Source organism: Cnephaeus nilssonii, assembly GCF_951640355.1.
Source record: "Cnephaeus nilssonii genome assembly, chromosome: X".
In the NCBI taxonomy this organism is placed as follows: domain Eukaryota; kingdom Metazoa; phylum Chordata; class Mammalia; order Chiroptera; family Vespertilionidae; genus Cnephaeus; species Cnephaeus nilssonii.
Window position 1 is genome coordinate 121,531,593 of NC_137071.1, and position 24,272 is coordinate 121,555,864.

The 24,272-nt window shown below is 45.3% G+C and overlaps 1 protein-coding gene across 4 annotated transcripts in view; it reads right to left on the minus strand.

Moving 5' to 3' along the window:
* Positions 1-24,272, minus strand: part of MECP2 (methyl-CpG binding protein 2) — a 60,925-nt gene that overhangs the window by 14,919 nt on the left and 21,734 nt on the right. For 2 of the 4 annotated variants that reach the window (XM_079765959.1, XM_079765958.1), the window contains exon 2: positions 8,263-8,401. The exons of the other annotated variants lie outside the window; for them this stretch is intronic. In XM_079765959.1, the coding sequence (XP_079622085.1) occupies positions 8,263-8,315 (53 nt within the window). In that variant the 5' untranslated portion in view covers positions 8,316-8,401. The remainder of the gene's footprint in view (positions 1-8,262; positions 8,402-24,272) is intronic. 4 annotated transcript variants of the gene reach the window in all.

The following is a 24,272-nucleotide window of genomic DNA, read 5'->3' on the forward strand; positions in this document are numbered from 1 at the left end:
CATTTCACCTACTCACTCATTTAATAGCTAACATTACTAGAGCACCTTCTAGGTACCATGCCGGAGATGTGCTAGAGCCAGGGATGTTACAGCAAGACACGCTTTCTACCTGCATCCATTTCTTCTTTCTCCTGGTGTGGTCACTCTTCTACGGCAGACAGTCAATAATGAAATCGTAACTATTTTTATTAATGTTGTGAAAGGGGAGATACTAAGAGCTAGGGGAACCCAACAAGAGCCCCAGAATATGGATGTGATGGTGACACTGTGACCTGAGGGGCTACTGAGGGTGGAGGAAGGATCAGGCCCAAAGCTGATAAAGTCATGGACCACAACTGAAATGCAAGCAGGGTGGCTTCCCCAGCTGCCACACAAAGGCTTGTACTGTTAGACTTTGCTTTCCATTCTCTTGCCTCCCGTCCTAGCAACTTCTCTTCCATCATGTTCCCCAGTGCCATGAGCACACCCTTCAGCGTGCTCAATGGAGGTTCTCTGTCCCCATGACAAATATCTAATCTTCAAGGTCCCAACAGCTGGTCTCCATAGGCACTTACATGTGCCTGCCTTCTTGGTCCCCAGCAATGCATTCTCACTGCTGCTCCTCCCTCTCACCATTTTCTGTTGATACTGTTTTCTTCTTACCTTTGTAAACAAATTTTACAGACTGTTATCAAGTGTCAGCTGTTTTTACAGAAGAACAGAATATTTGCCAAAATAAAATTTTAATACAGAGGCAACATATTTGGGGGGTAGGCAAAGGAAGGGGCAGAAAGGAGATCTCCAGTAACAGAAGAGAGAACTCTCCAGAAGAGTCCACTTACTTGGTCTGAATATCTCATAACTAACTTGAAGTGAATGGCCTTGTTTTCATTATTGTGCCTTTTACTAGCATAGGTCGCCCCACATCTGCATGCCTGACAAACTTTTGTTTTCTGATGATGACATCTGAGCCCACTGAAATGATCAACAAAATAGAAAACAGGGGAAATCTCTCTATCAGTGTTGGCAAACAAGAAGGATGCCACCAATGACTGAGGCACTTTTTTGAGAAAATGCTATAAGATGTGGTGCAGTAGGAGTCAATGTGAGAGAAGTTCTGCTCTCACAGTTCTACCACACTCAAACATTGGGGGCGGCGGGGAGACCCGCAAAGTCCTAACAGAGCCCTAGGAAATCTTCAAGGTCAGAACAACAGGACCTCAGAGCCGGAGCCAGGCTGGCTGAAGTGCAATTTGGTGGTGGCAAATGAAGGGCCTGGAGCCCGCTAGTGCCATACATGGAAAGGACGGTGACAGGCTGAGGGGTTCCCCTGGGCACTGCTGAGAGCAGGGGAGGGGCTGAGAAGGGCTGGGCGCTCCAGTGACTCTGCACTGCTGGAACACCCAGAAAGAGATGCACAGATATTGATGGAGATCCCACTTGTCTCAGCAACTTCCACAGTAACATCCTGGGGATCCACTCTACCCCAACCCAGCTTCTGACAGCAGGGGTTCTAAGCCACTAGGAAGCAGCAGGCAAGTAGCAGGGACTAGGTCTCTGTCCCATAAACAACTCTGGGGACTGGCTAAAAAAGAAGTAACACGCTTGGTGACAAGACAAATATAAACATATCAGTTACTTGTCTGTGTACAAACACTAAATGGGTAGAAAATACAACAGGAAGATTGAATACTGTCCTTCCAGTCAAGATCCCAATGGAATTCCCTTTGGAACCTGACATTTACCTAGAATAAGTATCTGTGAACGGCCAAAGAACATATGGGGGTGCGGGGCTGTGAATTGCTTCTTGTGGTCAGTGCATCCAACACCACACAACAAACTTAATTTCACATGGATCAGAGACTTAGAATCAAATGACAGGTTACAACTTCCCACGGAACTGCTCTCTCCTAACCCCTAATAAAATAAGAAACAAAACAAAGGTGGGAGAAGGAATGTGAAGGGAAGAATTCATCACACATAGGAAGGGGCATAAAATTGAACTCAATACATTTCAAAACCCAGCAGCCTAGAAAAGGATTCCAGAGGACAAAGCAGCAACAAGACTGAGCTCCTGCCCTTGCCTCATCCCCAGAAGCCATGCTGGGGAGTCAATAACACCACGAGACCTCTAAGCCAACAAAAGACCTCTTTCCGCTGAGCTGGAAAGAAGCAACTAGGTGGGAATCAGTAACTTTTTCTCCTTTTTGGCCCAGGAACTACTGCAGCTCCTACTGGGAGGTGCGGGACAAACAGGTAAAGTGCCTGTGAGCCAGGCTGGCTCTGGGGAAAGCAACTGCTCTTGGGTACACTCAGACTCAGGGAACCACTGGAGCCTGAGGTGTCCCCCTTCCGCATCGCTACAGGAATGGCATACACATCCTTCAAGCAGCTGGAGTGAGCCTTGGTGTAAGACAGTGGTCGGCAAACTCGTTAGTCAACAGAGCGGCAAACCGCAGTTTGCCGACCACTGGTGTTAAGACATTTAGCACAATTCTTAGGACAGAGAGAAGAATTTAGATACTCCAAAGATTATCCCCCACTATAGCTCCCGCAGTGTGCAACTTCTCTCTTACCACAGGATAAACAGCTCACCATAGCCCGGGGGGTGGGGGGGAGAAAAGCAGTGAGAGCCGATGCCAAGAGACTGGGAAAAGAGGGCCAAGAATTCCCCCTCTGTACCAAAGCAAACAGAATGACTGCATGGAGCCATCCAAGCCTGAGCCCAGATGACAGGGAAAAAAAGGAGACAGGGAAGATGGCGCAGGAAAGGCAAAGTCCTCCACAGGGAAGAGACGGAAAGCCCCCACCACTTTATAAGAACATGTTCTCAAGAGAAGTTCAAAGATGAGATGATAAAACAGTAAGGTGAAAGGGCAAATTCCTAACCTAGAGAAAGAAACTGCAGACCAAATCCCTTCATTATGGAACTCATAAATACATTTTAAAAGAGCACAAAACGGAATATACATAGCTGAAAATCAAATCAAACAAACTGTGAATGCAGATGAAAAAAATAAAAAGCAATTAGAGCAAAGCTAATAGCATCGGAAAAAAGGCGAAGCCAATCTAACAGAAGGATAACTTGTGTTCCTCTAGTAGGGGACCTCCAAAACGGAAAAGATACTATCAAAGATATTTTATAAGAGAACTGACCTGAAACGAAGACCAGCTGCATATGCAGCTCGAAAGAACACATTGTGTTCCCATGAAAATGTGATAAAGAACACTCAACAGTGACACTCTGGTCAACTTCCTCAACTTCAAGGATAAAAAAAGAATTCTGCAGGCACCCTGAGGGAAAAAGCAAATGACTTCCCAGGGGGGGAAACATCAGAAGACCAGAAGTATGTAACATCTACGAAGTTCCAAGACAGTTCAGTGCAGTGGCAAGGAGCATAAGCTCTAAAGCCAGCAAGCCATGAGCTCAAATCTTGGCATAGCTGTTATGGGTCTGTGTGTGTGTACGTGTACACGTACATGCGCGCGTGCGCGCGCGCGCGCACACACACACACACACACACACACACACACACACACGGTCAGAGGTGAGGCCTGAGAGATGGGCAGGGGCCCGATGCCTGAACGAGGCCTCTCTGAAGTGATTCTGAAGGAAGTGAGGGGTGGAGGTCATATAAAGAGGGGCCTAGGCATAAGGAGCAGCAAGAGCCAAGGCCCTGACCCCAGGTACAATCTGGCATTTTCCAAGAAAAGCAAGAGTGATGGAATGGAGCGACATGATAAAGGCAGAGAAAATGTGCTCAAAATGAGCCCAGCTGCTGTGGCTCAGTGGTTGAGTGTCAATCTATGAACCAGGAGGCCATGGTTCGATTCCCTGTCAGGGCACTTGCCCGTGTTGTGGGCTTGATCCCCATCTGGGGCGTGCAGGAGGCAGCCGATCAATGATTCTCTTTCATCATAGTTTCTCTTTCTCCCTCTCTCTTCCTCTCTGAAATCAATAAAAAATAAATAAATGAGGTAGGCCTGACTACACAATTTGCAGGGCCCCATGCAACATGAAAATACAGGGCCCCTTATTAAAAAATGGAGAATTTTGAGCTCTAGCTGGTGTGGCTCAGTTGGTTGAACGTCATCCTGTGAACTGAGAAGTTGCCGGTTCGATTCCCGGTAAAGGCACATGCCCAGGTTGTAGGCCTTTCACCCCTCTCAGAATAAAATCCAAAATCTACTGCCGCAGGACTGGCACCTCAGATGTGAGTGTGAACAACTTTTCTTCCACTACCTGGAGTTCCGATGAGAAGAGTCAGCAAAGGAGACAGAGGAAGAGGAGTGAGGTGGTGGCAAGACAATCAGGTGTATCTGTCCAGATTATTGGCAGCAAGCAATGGAGATCAACTCTAGCTGATTTACAGACAAGGACTTGATTAAAAGGCTATTGGAAGATAGAAGGTGGTGATGTTTGCACAATATGAATGTGCTTAATACTACGAAACTGTACACTTAAAAATGGTAAATTTTATGTTATGTGTATTTTACCATAGTAACAAATTGGGAAAAAGGGCTTACTGGGTGGCCAGAGAATCCCTAGTGTTGGAGGAACAGGTTTTGAGCTAAGTTGGCCAGGAACAATATTCCAAATCCTGCTGCCAGGCTGGCACAGGGCAGCCAGCACTGCCTCTGCCACCCTGCAGGGGGCAGCACTGGCCACAGGTCACTGGGGTCCTTCCTGCAGCCCTGACACTGAGCAAGGACTTCTCTTGCTGCCCACCCTTCTTTCCCCAGGCAGGTAGGTCTGAGTGGTAGAGCCTGGGCACATGCCCGTACCCTCCTGCAGGGCTCAGGTCTTTTAAAAAAATCTTTTAAATGTTTTTACTGATTTCAGAGAGAGGGAGGGAGAGTGATAGATAGAAACATCAACAATGAGAGAGAATCGACTGGCTCCCTCCTGCACACCCCCTACTGGGAATGGAGCCTGCAACCTGGGCATGTGCCATGACTGAGGATCGAGCCGTGACATCCTGGGTCATGGGTAGATGCTCAACCACTGAGCTACACTGGCCGGACTGAGGCTATTTTTTTTTTGGGTAAAGGACCAGAGAGCAAATATTTTCTGTTTTGCTATCTGGTGCTCTGTGGGTCACATGGTCTTTGTCACAACCACTCATATTGCGGCGCAGTGGGGAGAAGCCACAGATAATGCTTAAAGTAAGGGGTGGGGCTAGACTGCAATAAATTTTTTTTACAAAAACAGGCAGTGGGCCAGATTTGGTTTTGGGATGTAATTTGCTGACAGCTTCCCCAGCTGAAAGGGAACCTAGGAAGAGACTACAGTCAGAGGTCACTTGACCTCCCGGCAAACTCATAAGGTGAGGTGATCCCTCCAAACACAGTATGGGGCTCAGGTGTGAGATAAGGTGGCCAAGGAAAATACAATCGGCTATGCCATTGATGCTGTACAAGGTGAGGTCCCGGAAGAGACGCTAAGTTTCCAGGAGGGAATAACCACGTCAAGAGGAGGACTTGCCAATGGCCACAGCAATGTGGACATCTACTGGGGGCTGAGACTGTGGAATGTGGGGAAGAAAGCCTCTGTGGAGTGGGGCTGAGCAAGAGTGGGAGGTAAGGAGATGGGATGGTGAGTAGCCAACTCTTGAAGAGCATGGCCAATGGGGGACTAGAGAACAGGGCAGGAGCGGAGGAGGCAGCGCTCAGTGAAGATAGGAAATTCTAAAACATGTTTGTAGGGTGATGGGCATGATTCATGAGAGGAGTGAAAACTGATAGAGTCCCAAGGAACACAGAACTTGAGAGCTAGGAGCACAGGAAGTCTTTGTCACCAGCAGAGCTATTACAGCTCCGTGGGTGGAACAGTTTCCAGTGATGACAAAGTCCAGGCTGTGATGGTGGCAGTGGGTGGCTGAGATCACGGGAGCAGAGGTGGTCAAAGAGATGGGGAGCCAGCTGTTATGAGGGCCATCTATGTGTGCACTTAAGTCACCTGTGGGATGGAAAGGACTGGGTCAGAGAGACAAAGACTGTGGGTCTGGCACTGAATCCTTAATGGAGGGGGACTGTTTGGGGCGGTGAGCAAGCCTATGACAGGGAGTGTGTGGGCTTGGAAAGCTGAGTGGAATGAACATCTCAGCATGCTTTTAAAAATATATCTTTTTTTATTGATTTCAGAGAGGAAGTGAGAGGGAAAAAGAGATAGAAACATCAATGATGAGAGAGAATCATTGAGCGGCTGCCTCCTGCATGTCCCCTACTGGGACTGAGCCCGCAACCCGGGCATGTATCCTGACCAGGAATTGAACTGTGACCTCCTAGTACATAGGTCGATGCTCAACCATTGAGCTACGCCAGCCGGGCTCAGCATGCTTTTAAAAAAATATGGTTGATTTTAGAGAGGGAGGAAGGGGAGAAGAGAGGAGGAGGGAGAGAGATAGAGACATATTGATGTGAGAAACATTGAGCGGTTGCCTCCAAGACTAGGGATTGAACCCGCAACCTAGGTATGTGTCCTGACCAAGAATCAAACCCGTGACCAGTGGGATACACAGACCATGCTCCAACCAACTCAGCCACCCGGCCAGGGCTCAGCATGCTTTCTTGAGAGCATGTATCGTGAACGTGGAAGACACAGCTTCTCCTCCTGCCTGGGGCACATGGGCCATGAGAGTTAACATGCTGCTCTCTTGGTATGAAGTGGGAGCAAGGGAGGAAGGATCTAACCCGGATGGGGCCTGGGAGCTTAGGAAGGGCTTTCTGCAGGAAGAGATACCTGAGCTGAGTCTTCAAGAATAAATAGGAGGAAATGCAGCAGGGGAAACACAGATAGAGAGCAGTTTTGTGTGGCTGAGGGGTACACCTATGAGAAAAGGGGCAGCAACAGAAGCCAGAAAGAGGCATGGGTCACATTAGGGGGCCTCAACACCATTGGAAGACATGGGTGCCACTCTCAGGTTTAAAGCAAGGGAGTGATATTTGACTCCAGGGACTGCATGGAAGACAGAAATGTGTAGAAGAATTAGCAAGTTATTGTAGGAGTCCTAGAGAGAGAGATGAGGGCTTGAACCAGGTGAGTGGAGGAGGGATGAAAAGAGAGGTTGGAGAAATAAAGAAACAGGGCAAGGCTGACTGGCTGGCTCCTGGGATATGAGCAGTGATGGGCAGGTCAGGAGACTCGGGTTCTCAGCTTGCATGACTGGTGCTGCTATCAAGTGTGACACAGAGCAGAGGACATGGGGTTTGGCTGATAGGTCTTCTGATCTAACCACCCAATATAGGCAGAGGCAGGGATGTGGTAAGGCAAGCAGTGAGTTGAGAATGGGAGGGAGAAAAAAGGACAAAAACCTTCAAATTTTACCTTTCACGGTAAAATCTGACTAAACTGTATATACACTCCATGAGCCTTTTTCTAACATGAAGCAAAACAAGTTCTATTTCCTTCATACTTCATTTTAGTGCTCTCTGTCGCCACCTAATGGGATGTCAGCTGAAACCCAAAGATTCACCTGGGGTCTGTCAGGTGGGCCACAGAAGGCTGACAGAGTAGCCGCCCAGGTTGGGCAGGCGTATGGGACAGTGCCGGAGTGGAGCTAACTTTAGACATCTGACAACACCTCTAGGGTCCACGGGACCATCTTCTGGAAGATCAGAGGTTCCTGGGGCTAACAGGGACATTCATTCGTTAAAAGCTTGTTCAACATAAGATCATTTTCCACAGACGTGCTTCAACCTTTACTTCTCTGTACTCTCAGAATCAACCGTCAAACTGAGTCATGCTCAGGGAACCACTGTGTAGATGTGCATGAAACTGTTATATGGTGGGACAAAAGTTCCGGGACACTTGAGCCTCGTTGAGCTGTTTTTAGTTCTAGTATTTAACGTGCTGCCTCTAGGTCTAGATGGGACTTGCTCCTTGCTGCTAACTGCCTTCTTCCCACAGTTCCGCATACCTACAAATGTTATTCACTCGAACAAGAAGTGTAATAAGGGCCATTTTAGTAGAGGTAACAAGGGGAAGCTGTAGTGGGCGAGCAGAGGCAGTCACTGCTCTCAGTGGCTTCAGCAAAGCAGGGGGGCACACGCAGCAATAGTAACTTCACCGTCATCTGGGACTACTTGGAGAGAAGTCCACAGGAGCCTCAATGCAGGACACAGAGCCCAGTGCAGGGGAGGGGACAAAGAGATGAGCGACAAAGAGTATGACCTGGTTTAACTCCCCTTTTTGCCAGTGAAGAGCTGCAAGAAGGAAATCAACATTTTCACATGCCATGGAAAGGCACTAAGGTAAATGCTTGAGTCTGGTTAAGTTCTCACCTGCGGAGTTTGTGTAAGGATGAGTCTGCCTCTTGAGCTGGTGTGGATTCCATGAGTGGATCCTGATCAGGCAGGTAAACAGCAGCTCGTCCAGAACCACTGCACGTGGAAGGACAGAGTAGAGAAGCGATCCTAGGGGCTGACCAACAGGGAGGTGGAGATCATGAATATAAACGACTCTTTTGGAAAGTATGGCACAGAGAAGATGCAGGGTATCCAGAGGTAAGGGGTAGGGAGCCAACAGAAGGCCAAGATAGAAGATAGGCTAAATTTGCAATGGAATGTAAGGTATATTTAAAAGGACGTTTACTGTTTTTCATAACATGGATATATTAGTCTGCTTGGGCTGCCATAACTAAATACCACAGACTGAGTGGATTAAACATTATAAATTTATTGCTCACAGTTTTACGGCAGGAAGTCCAAGAGAAAGGTCCCGGCAGATTCGATGTTTGGTGGACCCTCTTCCTGGCTTGCAGACAGCTGCCTTCTCACTGTGTACTCATGGCACATAACATAGAGCAAGCGAGCTCGCTGGTGTCTCTTCTTATAAGGACACTAATTCCATGATTATTTCCACCCTCATGACCTCATATAGCTTTAATTACCTCCCAAAGGCCCCGTCTCCGAATATTTTCCCATTGGGAGTTTGGGTATCAACTTGCGAATTTGGGGGGAACATAAACACTTTAGTCCCTAAAAATGTTCTATTATTAAATGAAAAATGTAACTGCAGGGTATGGCACTACATATACTATGTGATACCAATTAAAATTTAATCCAAAAGATGATAGTATAAAAAACTGAATTTATTTAATGCTAAACTGTATGCTTAAATGGTTAAGAAGGTAAATTTTATGTTATGTGTATCTTACCACAATTTTAAAAAACCAATCTAAGAGGAGGCAAGAAAGGAAGAAAAGAAAATGTAGAAAACTGGAATGCACAAAATGAAATGGTATAAACAAATATAAATGCATCAGTAATTAAATAGATGTCAATGGATGAAAGACAGAATGGATTTTTTTTAAAAAATCTAGCTATTTATCACTTTTCAAGAGTTACATCTAACCCATAAAGACACAAAAGGAAGGAAAATGAAAAGAGGCAGTGCCGACCAAAAATACAGGTAGTGCGGTGCTATTATTATCCAACAAAGTAAAATTCAAAGCAAAAGCACTGTTAATTATAAAGAGGGTTATTCATAATGCCAAAAGTTCAATTTACCAGGAAAACAATACCGCTCCTAAAAGGCCTTAAAATAAATAATAAAGCCAAAATTAACAAAGCTCACGGAGAAACTGATGTGACCATCAACATGACAAGATACTCTGACAAATAAATGTTCCCCAGCCATGGGCAAATCAGGCTGACAAAAGTAACAGTAAAAGAGAGGATGGACAAGACGAGGTGATGAGCTGCAGGCTTCTGTATCCCTGCCTGGCAGCTGTATGCTCTATTCAAGCAGTCACGCACTTGTCAACAAGTTGCGAGGGCTGGTGTCACACATACCAAGTCCTCAGACTACAGTGCAATTTAGCTAGAACTTGAGTTTTTAAAACAAGTTGCGAGGGCTGGTGTCACACATACCAAGTCCTCAGACTACAGTGCAATTTAGCTAGAACTTGAGTTTTTAAAACAGTAACTAGGAAAACACCACATGTGCTTAGAAATTTAAAAAATACATTTTTAAATAATTTGGGGTTCAAAGAGAGAATCATAAAGGAAATTATAAAAACCCTTTAAGCTGACTTAAAGTTGTAGTACTACACATAAAAAAACCAGAGAACATACCCCAAGAAAGTAGAAGATGTAATACAGATAAAAGTAGAATTTAACAAACTAGAAAGCAGACATAGAGTAATACAGGACAATTATGCCTAAAAGTTCGCTCTTGAAAGACTAATAAAACTGACAAAGTTCTACCAAGACAAGGAAAAAAGGGAGAAGGTGCAAGCAAAGAATTCTAGAATGAAAAAGGAGACATAAATACAGATATTAGAGGTTTACAAAGAAGAGATACAACTTCATGCTAATGAATCTAGTAACATAGACAAAATGGACAAAAATATACCTAACCCGAGCAGTGCAGGGAAAATAAAAATAGGTTTCCAAGTGTGTGTACATGCATGTGCACATGCACAGAACATGTCAAAAAACATACACAGGATCCTGGAAGCAGCTGTTCCCTAAAGAGGGGCCTGGGTGGTAGCAGGGACACTCACAGACCAATCATTACTCTAGAGTTTGCACTTCCCGAGTTGTGAACTGTGTGGTGAGTCACCTGCTCAACAGTGGATCCATATGTGCCCGTAGACACGGAAAGGCCTCACCTGGTTGCATGTGCAGGCCGGCTCAGTAGGTGGGGAGCAAGCTGTGCAGCAGGAGCAGATCCCAGTATTAGCTGGCACTAGATCTTTTCTTTCTGTCTTTTTAATCTTTACAAATTTAGTAGGTGATAATGGCATCATCTTTGTTTTCATTTGTGTCTCTTTGATTATCACTGAAGCAGAACTCTTTTCCTACATCTTCATTAGCCACCTGTATCTCTTCTTTTATGAATTTCTTGTTCATTAGTGGTGACTAATGGTAAGTCAGTAATAAACACTGTTGCATTCATGTTTAGACTAAAAAGGAAATTTAAAAATCTGCACAAATATACTCACAATGAGTGATTGTTGAATAACCCACGATAACTGTCCCAACTGCTGGGTTAGAGGCACTTAATTAAGCCTAGGATGAGTTGTTGAATGGTGCTATGCAGCTGAATTGTTTTCTCCAATCCAAACACTTCAAACTCACCCAAATCCCATGGAATTACACCCAAGCATGCATTCATTTATTCACAGAACAGCCTCTTGTTTGCCAAGCACTGTGCTTTGATGGAGGCCAGGGTCTGTTGGAGAGCGTCATTCAGTGGGCACCAGCGGCACTTCCTTATTTACCCCCTTTCCAGAGGGCCATTTTAGCTGTTACCAGTACTGCTAAGTTACTAGCCCATTACTCAAATGATATAGAACCAATCCAAAAGCTCAGACCAGGACATTTTCCTAATACTTTCACAATCACTGCTTTACATACAATCTCACTGAATGCTCAGCAACATATTAAAGTAGGTAACCAAAGGCAATACAGGCTCAAGGACAGAAAAAGCAATTGACAACTAGTAGGTATAAAAGCTGAGATTTAATCCTAAGGGCAACATGGCTCAAAAAGCCTCTTCTATCTTGAGATAAAAATTTGAAAGTATGTTTTTTTCCTTGCCCATACATCAAGGACCTGGGTCGCAAGCAACAGAAACCAACTCTAGCTAACTGCAATTACAAAGAAGTTGTGTTGTTGTTGTTGTTTTTTGGCAGATCTGGAGATGGAAAGACTAAAGAAATAAGCCAGAAAAGTGTTTACATAACTGAAAACTAAGCTCAGAAAAGCAGCCACACAACTGAAAATGCAGCCAAGGTGTACTAAAGGGACCATCTGGTTGGGAAACCCATCCTGGGCATCACCAGATTATCTCTGGACATTAGCCACCACTGCTCGCTTTCTGATGCAATGCCACTACCATGACTTATCTCTCACTATCCCTCAAGAGTCAAAGTCCCTGAAGGCAAAATGGCCTTGACCAAGCCTCGGTCTTATCACCATCTCCTAGCTTGCAGGGAGCAAGGAAGGAAATATGGAAATATTGTCCCCTATGGCAGGCACTGCCGGCTGCCCCTGACACCCAGGTTTCTCCATCTGCCTTCTTAATGGGACCCTGTAGTCAGCTAAGAAAAGGTATTTCCCAGCTTCCCAGCAGAGCTGGGACAACGTTCTGGCCAATGAGACGGAGGCAGTGTGTGCTGCCTCTTCATTCTTCTGGCTGGCTCTTGCTCCATGGACTGTGGACAGAGCACCTCCCTGACCACTGGCTCTGCGTTTGCTCCCACTTGCTCTAGCTTTCTCTGATGGGACTAAGGAGGATAAGGCTGCTCACTCCTCTTGGGCTCTTGAGAAGAAAATGTCCACCTAAGAAGAAACTGTCCCTGGCAGTTGCTTTCCCTTCCTGGGTTCAAGAACCATAGGCTTGCAAACAGATCTGAACCCCATCTTGCATCCAGATCCATTAGTGAGAAATAAACCATTGCTTGTTATAGTCACTATTTGTTCCTCAGTTAAAAAAGACAGATGTGGAAATGGAAATGATTGAACGGTAAGGTAAGGTTAAGGTAAGCTGGCAAGTCCCTATTGCCCTTTCCCCATGCTCTCCTTCTTTCTACCTGGAGAAGAGGATGCAATGGCTAGAGCTGCAACTGCCATCTTGTGACTACAGGTAACCTTGAAAATGGAAGTCTCTTGCTCAGGGTGATTGAGGAAAAAGATTGAAGGGTTCTGGATCCCAGATACTGACAGAACCACTGCAGTGGCCATGGACAGCCTGCCTCAGACTTTAAGGCACATGAGAGAAGAGGACACCACAAGTCTCCAATCCCATATTTAGGCTTTCTTAAGTAGAAACCAGGGTTCACCTGCCTCTTACCCAAGATCCACACAATGCGGGATTCTTTTCCAAAATTGCTGACAATATTACAGATGTCCCCCATATCCCCTTTCTTTGACCCCTTTCCACCCAGTCCCCACCCCACCCCAGGCCTTCACCACACTATTGTCTGTGTCCATGGACTATGCATATCCTATATAATCCTATATAATAATCCTACATAATAAAAGGGTAATATGCAAATAGACCCAACGGCAGAACTGAACAACCAATCAAAGCATAATACGCTAATGATATGCTAAGGTTGCTCAACTGCTGGATATGATGTACACTGACCACCACCCCTGGGGACAAGGGACAGATGCTCCAATCAGTAGGTTAGCTTGCTGCTGGGGTCCGGCCGATCGGGACTGAGCAAGATGGGCTGGACAAGTCCTGGAGCCCTCCCGCAGTCCTTCCCTGGCCTGATTGTGCACCGGTGGGATCCCTTAGCCTGGCCTGCGCCCTCTCGCAATCTGGGATCCCTTGGGGATGTCCGAGAGCCGGTTTCAGCCCGATACCGTAGGCCACTCCCCTTGGGAGGGCGCCAGACGCAGGGCTCATGGCTGGCGAGCACTGCTGTGGCAGCGTGAGCCTCTCTCGATCGGGACTGATTGGGCACGAGCCCATGGCAGGCACAGTGGGCCAGGATGAGTGGGAGCGGCAGGTGGGAGCTGCAGGCAGTGTTGAACTGCGGGTTTCGGCCCGATCCCTGCCGGCCACCCAAAGGGACCCCACCAGTGCACGAATTCGTGCACCGGGCCTCTAGTATACATATAAGTTCTTTGGTTAATCTCTTCCAATCCCTCCTCCCTACTCCCCTCTGAGATCTGTCAGTCTGTTCCATGCATCTATGCCTCTCAACCTATTTTGTTCATCAGTTTATTTTGTTCATTAGATTCCACATATAAGTGAGATCACGAGATAGTCGTTTTTCTCTGACTGGCTTATTTCACTTAGCCCAGTGGTCGGCAAACTGCGGCTTGCGAGCCACATGCGGCTTGCAAGCCGCGGTTTGCCACTCGGTTGACTAATGAGTTTGCCAACCAGTGACTTAGCCTAATACTCAGGTCTTTTACCTCCTTGGTTAAGTTTATTCCTAGGTATCTGATTTTTGTTGTAATGGTAAATGGGATTGTTTTAGTTTTTCTTTCTGAGAGTTCATTATTGGTGTATAAACATGCCATTGCTTTTTAGATGTTAATTTTGTATCCTGCTACTTTCCTGAATTCATTTATTAAATCTAGTAGTTTTTTGGTGGAGTCTTTAGGGGTTTCTATGTACGGTATCATGTTATCTGTGAATAATGACAGTTTTACTTCCTCCTTTCCAATTGGATGCCTTTTATTTTTTCTTGTCTGATTGATGTGTCTAGGACTTCCATAAGAGTGGTGAAAGAGGACATCCCTGTCTTATTTCTGTTCTTAAGGGAAACACTTTTAGTTTTTGCCCAATGATTATGATGTTGGCTGTAGGTTTGCCATAAATGGCCTTTAAAAAAAAATCATATATGTGTGTTTATTCCAATACTGCCGGCAGTATGGGAGAGCAGCAGGTCACCCACAAAAACCTGCTCTGCAGCCCCTCATAAGCCAGCTGCTTATATAGGGTAGGACAAGGATTACATGGGGAAGCAGGGACTACAGGCATGGGAAGTAGGAGGCTGGGGTGGGACTCCATTGTTTGGGCAACAAGGTAGTTAATCTTTCTAAATGGCCTTTTTTAAAAAGTATTTTTTTATTGATTTCAGAGAGGAAGGGAGAGGGAGAGATAGAAACATCAATGATGAAAGAGAATCACTGATTGCCTGCCTCCTGCACACCCCACACTGAGGATTGAGCCCACAACCTGGGCATGTGCCCTGACCGAGAACCGAACTGTGGCATCTTGGTTCATAGGTTAACATTCAACCACTGAGCCACACTGGCTAGGTCAGTGGTCGGCAAACTGCGGCTCGTGAGCCACATGCGGCTCGAGAGCCACGGTTTGCTGCTCTGTTGACTAATGAGTTTGCCGACCACTGGGATAGGGGCTTAATCACAAGGAACAACAATAGCCTGTAATTATTGGAATCGAGAACCTAGGTCAGTGGTCGGCAAACTCATTAGTCAACAGAGTGGCAAACCGCGGCTCACGAGCAGCAGTTTGCCAACCACTGGCCTAGGCAATATGGCTTTTAAAAAAAAAATTTTTTTTTATTGATTTTTTACAGAGAGGAAGGGAGAGGGATAGAGAGTTAGAAACATCAATGAGAGAGAAACATCGACCAGCTGCCTCCTGCACACCCCCCACTGGGGATGCGCCCGCAACCAAGGTACATGCCCTTGACTGGAATCGAACCTGGGACCCTTGAGTCCGCAGGCCGACGCTCTATCCACTGAGCCAAACCGGTTAGGGCTGGCCTTTTTTATGTTGAGGTATATCCCACTATTTCAACTCTGCTGAGAGTTTTTATCAAAAATGGGTGCTGGATTTTTATTGAATGCTTTTTCTGTGTCTATTGATAGGATAATGTGATTTTATCCTTCATTTTTTTATGTGATGTCTCACATTTATTGGTTTGTGAATATTGTACCAGCCTTGCATCCCCAGAATAAATCTGCGTGATTCTTTTAACACAAAAAAAGTATCAAGTTGCTTAGAAGAAAAAAAAAAAGGGCACAACAAAATGTTCATGATAAACCATATGTGAGGTTTACTCGCTACACAGCTTTTCCACTAAGTTATCACAATCACTATAACTCAAGCTATTGAGAAATGACAAAATAAATCCTGACATTCTTTCTTCCTATTTCTGTTGGCTAAAAACGCAGCCTTTGAGTTGTTTATAAGTGAATACAAGAGACAAAAATAAACCTATATAATTCAGAATGTACTGAGGACAACACAAATGCCTTCTATGTGATAAGCTCCCCGCATTATTTATTCAAAGAAAACTTGCCTCACTGCAAAAATATGTAAAACTTAAAAATAAAACAATTAACAACACAACACACCACCTCCTACCAGATTGCTTTCCTTTCCTTCATAGTATGGGTGTCATAACCTGACTGGAACAAAACAAAACATTGTTTGAACTGTTGAGACTCAGAAAGTTCACTTAACTGGCCAGAGCATTTTGCTCTTCCAAACTACAGCTGCCAAGTAGGGAGACAAGTGGCTCAAGCCTGGTGCGTGAACCTGGAACACCAGGTCCAGATAGTGGAGGTGTGCGGGAAAGCCATGCCGTGATCCAGAAACCCTGCCCCTTATGGGTCCCAGGAGAAACTCCATCAGCACTCATGCCAGGTGCCATACTATGCAGGGGAAGGCCCTCAGAAGTTGCATGGGGTCTCTGTTCCAGAAGCTCATAACCCACTAGGGCAGTGATGGTGAACCTCTGACACGCGTGTCAGTGCCATTTCTGATGACACGCGGCCGCTGAGGCGGCCGCATGCCGAGGATGAAACATTTATGTTATTTAAACTATAAATATGGCGAAATAATGTTTTTTCCTCAAAGGGACACACTACCCGAGTTATGCTCAGTTTTTTGGCGAAGTTTGAAACACCGAGTTCAAAAGGTTGCCCATCACTGCACTAGGGAAAGAGCAACATGTGAGAAAATCATTGTCCTTTCTGGCTATAGGGGCTGCACCAGATGTCTGTAGGGGTCACTAAGGGCCCAAGGGCAGAGTGGTCAGGCTCCTCAGGCCTGGGAGCTGGGGTGGGCAGTGTCAGCCTCTTCTCAGGAATCAGTTCCTGAGGTTTCGTCCAGTCAGGCAGAAAACCACAAAGACCACTCTCATGGGTACTTCAAGCAACACATCTGTTGGCAAAACACAAATGTTGTTACACAAATACCAAGCCACAGATTGCAAAGGCACCTGACAGCCTTTAAATTCATTTCTCCTGTTTTTCAAAGCTGCATTGGGAAATCGTGCTATTAAATTGTACACTCATAAAGGATGTATGTTTAAAATGTGGGGCAAACTGTGTAGGTGCTATTTAGACTCTCATCAATTTATTCCATGTTTTTTTGATAACCACAAATCCCCCAAAGTAACTCAAACTTTAACCCCACATATCTGCCCCTTATGTGTGCCTTCTGACTCCAGACTGCAGGTTTGATTAACCCATAAACAATATTGTTCCTCTTGGCCACATAGAAGCTAATGGGCTAACAGCAGAGCAGGATGCAGTCCACTATGCCCTTCTTAGCATAAGAGAAAATCTTAGGACAAGGTCCCACTTCAGAATTCACTCATCCATCCATCCATCCATTCATCCACCATGCCAATTGTAGGCACTGGAGATACAGCAGACAAGAGGTGAAAAAAAAAAACCTCTTCCTTCATGGGGCTTAGATTCTAGTGGAAGGGAGAGAGGGAAAGGGAACACAAATAAAACGAATGAATAGCCGAGACCGGTTTGGCTCAGTGGATAGGGCGTCGGCCTGCGGACTCAAGGGTCCCAGGTTCGATTCCGGTCAAGGGCATGTACCTTGGTTGCGGGCACATCCCCAGTGGGGGGTGTGCAAGAGGCAGCTGATCGATGTTTCTCTCTCATCGATGTTTCTAACTCTCTATCCCTCTCTCTTCCTCTCTGTAAAAAATCAATAAAATATATTTAAAAAAACAAAAAAAAAAAAAAAAACAAACAAAAAAAAACACGAATGAATAAAACAGCATATAGCAGATGATGACAAGTGCTAGGCCAGGCAGGGGGAAGTGGTGGGGTAGAAGCAGACACCAATCTTCAGGGAGGGCCACACTTGAGCAGACTTGAAGGAGACCCAAAAGGGCCCTGCCTGGGGCAAGAATGTCCCCAACAGAGAGAAGGACTCTGAGGCCAAGACCTTGAGGCAAGGGTGTACCTGGAGGTTCCAGGGAAAAGCAAGGAGGCCAGGGAGACCCCAGTGGGTAAGTGATAGGAGAGTAGCAGGAGAGGTGATCACAATGAGTGAGCCTTGTAGACAACACTAAGGACTTTGGCTTTGACTGAGCAACAGGGGAGCCAACTGGAGGGTCATGAACAGAAGAGAAACATGTTCTAGCCCAAATATTGCAGGATTGAAGAGAGACACAGGGGGCAAGGGCAGAGGCACGCTGGGTGCTTGGACCAGGATGTGACCAGTGGAGATGGGGAGACCTTTTAGGGAGAGTGAACAGGGTTTGGGGATAAATGGATGTGGTGTGACAGAAAAGCATTCTGGGTAACCAGCAGCAGGTTTCAGGCCTAAGGAGTAGGAGGATGGAGTTGCTGTTTAATGGGAAGTGGAAGACCAGGGAAGGAGAAGGTGTTGGGGGTTGGGAGCTCGGGTTTGACATCTCTGCTCAGTTGGAGGAGCCCATTAGAAGCTGAGCAGAGATGTTAAGTCAGCACTGGGAGCACAGGTGGACCTGGTCAGCATGGAGACAAATTTGGTAGCCAGTGGTTTGCAGATGGAATAGAGACGTGGGGCTGGATAAGATCACCTTGGAAGTGAGGGTGGAGAAGTCTAAACCCGAGACCCTCCAACACCATGTGGGCACTGAGGAAGATTCAGGCTCCAGTCTAGGTACCTCTGTGAATACAGTGAACAATCCTGCCCTATAGGGTTCTGCCCCAGCAGGGACAACACAGTTAAGATAAACATGATTAGTCACCTATTTTGTTAGAAAGGAACCAAAGCTGTGGTTTGGGGGGGGGGGGGGAAACAGGGCATTCTGGGTAGGCCCTACTGAGAAGATGCACACTTCTGCAGAGCCTCATGGGACAGAAGGGTCAGACTCATGGATACTGGGATCACTGATACTGACAGGTTGGGGGAAGAGAAAAAGTGACAACTGGCTTCTGGATTTAACAACATAAAGGTCATCATTCACATCAGCAGAGGACTGAGTAGAGAGGGCTCAAGAGAGCATATGGAGAGACGTAGTGGGGTCTTTCTGGAAAAGGGAGGCAGAGAAGCTGGAAGGTTGGTGGGGCCAAGAGAAGCTTCTATCAAGGTGGGAGAGATAACAGCAGGCTTTTGGGGGGATAGGAAGGACCCAACTTTGAGGGAGAAGTCTCTAATGCAAGAGAGGGCTGGAGAGATGGCCCAGAACAGGAGCAGGAGTAAGGGCCCAGGAGAGGACTGGGGAGATAGAGGCGGGGAGGGGGGGGCAGATGCTAGTGAGATATGGGGCCTGCAGACGTTCTCTTCAGATTGCTTCCCAGCCTCTTTGGGAACTAAGAAATGAGATTATCAGCTACAAGATGCGTTCGACAGCTGACGAGGAGGGTGGGAGAAGCAAGGAGAGATTGGGAAATTGCAGTATGATGGCTGGGCAGTGTGAAGTTCTCCTGAAGTAAGTGGATGTGAACCTGAAATGAGAACAGTCAGGGGGGCCACATTCAGCTGTATAGCAGAACAGGTATGGGGCAGACGGATGACTGAATTTCCGCAGAATATGACAAAGAATATGACAATTTCATAGAATATGACAAAGCAAGAAAGTGGTGAGGCTTGGAGGTGGTATGCCAGGGAGTATTACGACTGCGTGGGAAAGAGATGAGGGTACGAGGGCAGCAAGGACCAGAGAGAAGATGGAACCATCAATGGTGTCTGAGTGCCAGTGAAGGCAAAAGATTATGGAATTGGGTATAGAGACTGTGAGCTGAACACATAGGAGAGTCTCTTGTTTTGCAGATGATAAAAATGACTAGGGCTAAATTTTCTGGCACTAGCACCAGCCATTTTAAAAGTTGTTTGACTTTGAGAAAGAATGAGTAAGATGTGGCTATTCTTTTTTTAAAAAAATATTTTTATTGGTCTCAGAGAGGAAGGAGGAAGGGAGGGAAGGAGAGGAGGGGAAGAGAGAGAAACATCAACGATGAGAGAGAATCATAGATCGGCTGCCTTCTGCACACCCACCAGTGATTGAGCCTATAACCTGGGCATGTGCCCTAACCGGGAATCAAACCATGACCTTCTGGTTCATAGATTGAGGCTCAACCAATGAGCCACGTTGGCCGGGCAAGATGTGGCTCTTCTTCAGAGCATGTGCATCTTTAAAAAGTTGTCTTGAAGACACAGTTGTAAGTACTTTAACTTTTAAAAATGTTTCATTTCCATGTTGAATCATAGAACAAGGTACAGAAGTACAGAATGGATTTAAGGGAATACTTAATGTTTTTCTTCCTTTTTTATTTTGTTTATATTTTATTTTCTTAAAATATATTTTTATTGATTTCAGAGAAGAAGGGAGAGAGAAACATCAATGATGAGAATCACTTATCGGCTGCCTCATGCACGCCCCCCTACTGGGGACCGAGCCCGCATCTGGGCATGTGCCCTTAATCAGAATCGAACCCAGGACCCTTCAGTTCATAGGCTGACACTCTATCCACTGAGCCAAACAGCTAGGGCTATATTTTATTTTTTAAAAGTTAAATTGAATTTATTGGGGTGACAAAAACATACAGATTTCAAGTGTACAACGCAACAAAACATCATCTGCACACTGCATCATGCGTCCTTCGCCCCAAGCAAAGCCTCTTTCCGTCCCCATTTATCCCTTTTGCCCACCCCCCCTTTCCCTCTGGCTATCACCACACTGTTGTCTGTGTTTTCCCAGTATATGTTTTCTTGCTAAATCCCTTCACCTTCTTTCATCCAGCCTCAAAACCACTCTCCCCTCTGACAGCTGCCAGTCTATTCCATGCATCCATGCCTTTATTTGTATTTCGTTCATCAGTTTATTTTGTTAAACATTAGATTCCACATATAAGTGAGATGATATGATACTTGTTTTTCTCTGACTGGCTTATTTCACTTAGCAAAATAATCTCAGGTCCATCCATGCTGTCTGTCACAAAAGGTAAGATTTCCTTCTTCTTCTTCTTTTTTTTAACAGCCAAATAAGGGAACATTTCATTTTAACTACACAAACTTTCCAGTGAATAATGAGAGTTGTCCTATTACAGCTGCCAGATTGTGACAATCAGACAAGTTATGTGGGTCCTAAGTAGAAGACAAGATGAGCATCTCATTAAGTCTACTGTGAACTCCTTTAGCTGAACTACTGTGGTCATGCCACACAGAATGGGACTGAATTGCCACTGCCCATCAACTTATAGCTTGGATCCCACTGAAAACAACCATTCAGTGGGGATCCTGGTCTTCCCTGGGCCCTTTTATTCTGGAGATGGACAGGCTTCTATAGTGGATTCAATGGTAGCCCCAACAAGGTATGTATATGTCTTAACCATCAGACCTATGAATGCACTTTATTTGAAAAGGGGTCTTTACAGATGCAATTAAGTGAAGAATTACAAAATGAGACCATCTTTTAAAAATATATATATTTTTATTGATTTCAGAGAGGAAGGGAAAGGGAGAGAGAAATAGAAACATCAATGATGACAGAGTATCGTTGATTGCCTGCCTCCTGCACATCCCACACTGGGGATTGAGCCCACAACCTGGGCACGTGCCCTGACCAGGAATCGAACCATGACCTCCTGGTTCACAGGAGGTCATGGTTCCATTATGAATTAAAAAAACCACATGGTTCCATTTTGGCTATGCTGGCCGGGCCAAAATGAGACCATTTAAATTTAGGGTGAGAAGACACACACAAGAGAAGGCCAACTGAAGATGGAAGCAGAGATTGGAGTGATGCAACCACAAGCCAAGGAATGTCTAGGATTGCCAGGCAGCTCCCAGCTACTAAAGTGGCAAGGAAGGATTCTTTGCTAGAACCTCAGGAGAGGGCCCTGTGATACCTTGATTTTGGACATCTGGCATCCAGCACTGTGCAAATATGCTGCTGTCCCTGTTGCAGCTGTCACATAAACTCACCAGCTTCTACTTGAGCTCTAATTTTCACTAGACTCCTGAGCTTTAACAAAGGATCCATGCGCCTTCTATCCTCTTGCTTTTACCAAAGAGGAAGTGCCTGCCCCAAGCCCGCCTTCAGGTGGTCACTCTCCATGCAAGGACTCTACTCTGCAACTTCATAGGGCCCGGTCTCCTCCTCCTTTTTTCTTCTTTGTGCAAACACGCTCTCATAGCCACCCATCTTAGAAAAGATCCTCTGCAACCTCACATCACCTTTGACCCCACCCCCATTTTTCTGGTCCTCATTACAGCAAACTTTTCAAAAAGAGTTGTCTATAACCAGTCTCCATTTCTTCACCTTCCACTTACCCACTCCAAGCTGGCTTCTGTCCCCATCACCTGTGATAAAAGTTCACCACATTACAGCTAGTTCCCTGCTTAAAATCCTCCACTAGAGGATGATCATTTATTTTTTTTTTAATATATTTTATTGATTTTTTACAGAGAGGAAGAGAGAGGGATAGAGAGTTTGAGTTAGAAACATCGATGAGAGAGAAACATCGATCAGCTGCCTCTTGCACACCCCCTACTGGGGATGTGCCCGAAACCAAGGTACATGCCCTTGACCGGAATCGAACCTGGGACCCTTGAGTCCGCAGGCCGACGCTCTATCCATTGAGCCAAACCGGTTTCGGCGAGGATGATCATTTATGACCTAACTCTTTAAACCTCAAAGAAACAAAGTACACAGATGTATAAAAAGGAAGAAATATCCCACAGAGATGACAGTAGGAGGGGACTTGTGAACAGATGAGATGTATTTCACAAATTTCTAGATGCTGGAAGTAAGAGGAACATGTTGACTAACAGAACAGAGCAGAATGTACTACACAGGAGCTACAAAGGAGATGAGAACCCCAAAGAGGTTCTTAGATCAGAGCAGACTGGGGGCAAGCAGTGCCCCTCAGACTCTCGCATGTCATACTAGTCACCTGGAGGGCGTTGCTGACCATCATATTCTGACCCAGTAGTTTTGGGATGGGCACTTCCAGCAAGCTCCCAGGTGAAGCTGATGGTACTGGGCTAGTCAATGGAGCACACTCTGAGTGGTAAGGTGCCACTTCCTCCCATAGGCAAGAAACCAAAGGGTCTTTTCTCAATCAATGGCTGGAACCTTCCCTTCCTCCCAAGACTCCTGGTGTGGCTGGGAGCAGCCCAGGTGAAGTCCACCTCTTTTTGGCCTCTGAGGGCTGACCCCTGTCTAATACCCTGCAAAACCAAGTCTGTTGGTCAATCTGCTCTGTCCTGTTCCTCACATAACTCCTACTCCAAACCTCCACTCTGGGGAGGGACCCTGCAGAAAACGGACAACTCCATCAGAGCAGGAGCAGTGCGCCAGATAACCAGGCCTCTTGTCTCCAACCCAAACGGCTCTTCAAAATCAGGGGAAGAAACCCAGCAACATGGAAGAAAAACAAATTCTGTCCATAGACGAGAAATTCTAGAAGATAATACAGCCATAAAACCAGAACAAAAACATCCAGAACAAGAAAGAAACAGACAGATGATAAAAGAATTCAGAGATTAAAAATGGGTTAGTTACAAATACAAAGAAACAGTGGGGCACTGTTTACAGTAGGAAAAGACTGAAAGGGACCGAAATGTCCATCCTCAGGGAGCTGCTTGACTAAAGCATGGTTGATCTATACAACAGAGTCTATGCAGCAGGAACAAAAAAAAATGAAGAAGGGAAAGTCCTACACTGCCATAATAAGGTGTGTACCTATGCTGATAGGGAGTGACCATCAGGACTAAGTGAGAATAGACTGAAAACAAGATGTAAGCCCGACCACGTGGCTCAGTGGTTGAGCATCGACCTATGAACCAGGAAGTCAAGGTTTGATTCCTGGTCAGGGCACATGCTTGGGTTTCGGGCTCAATCCCCAGTGGGAACGGGTGGATGCAGGAGGCAACCAATCAATGATTCTCTCTCATCATTGATGTTTCTATCTTTCCCTTCATTGCTGAAATCAATAATATATTAAAACAACCAATAACAACACAAGATGCAAAACAGTATATCCAGCATGCTAATTTTGTGTGTAAGAAAGGAGAAAGAGAATTATTGGCTTATCTTTGCAAGAGGAAACCATAGAAGGACGAGCAAGAAAACGATAAAAATAGTCACCTATAAAGGGGTGAGGGAAATAGGATCAAGGGGATAGAGATGGAAATGTGACTTCTGAGTATACCTTTCTATATTGGCTTGGTGTGTTTTTTTAAATTCAAGCCTATTATACTAGACACCAAATTGCATTTCAATAAATATAATCAGGACAAGTATAACAAGATAATTACAAAAACCATACGCTTACATGTACATAAAATGTGTGTATGAACCATTAATATAAATAAACACCACCACAATCATAACTTTTTGTTATTCCATTAATATAAAGAATCACTACTATAATCATAGCTTTCTGTTATTCCACAGTCAAACTAAACAAAGATCAATTAAGTAGCAATTCCCTGTATTACATTAGGCATGATTTTTGAACCATTAACTACTTTATGTATCCCAAAAATAGGGAAAAAAGCAAACCACAAAATAACAAATAAACCTAACTACATATCAAATCAATAACAACCACACAGAAAAGAATTATTCCAAGTGACTTTTCCCCAACATATTGTAAAGAAAAAT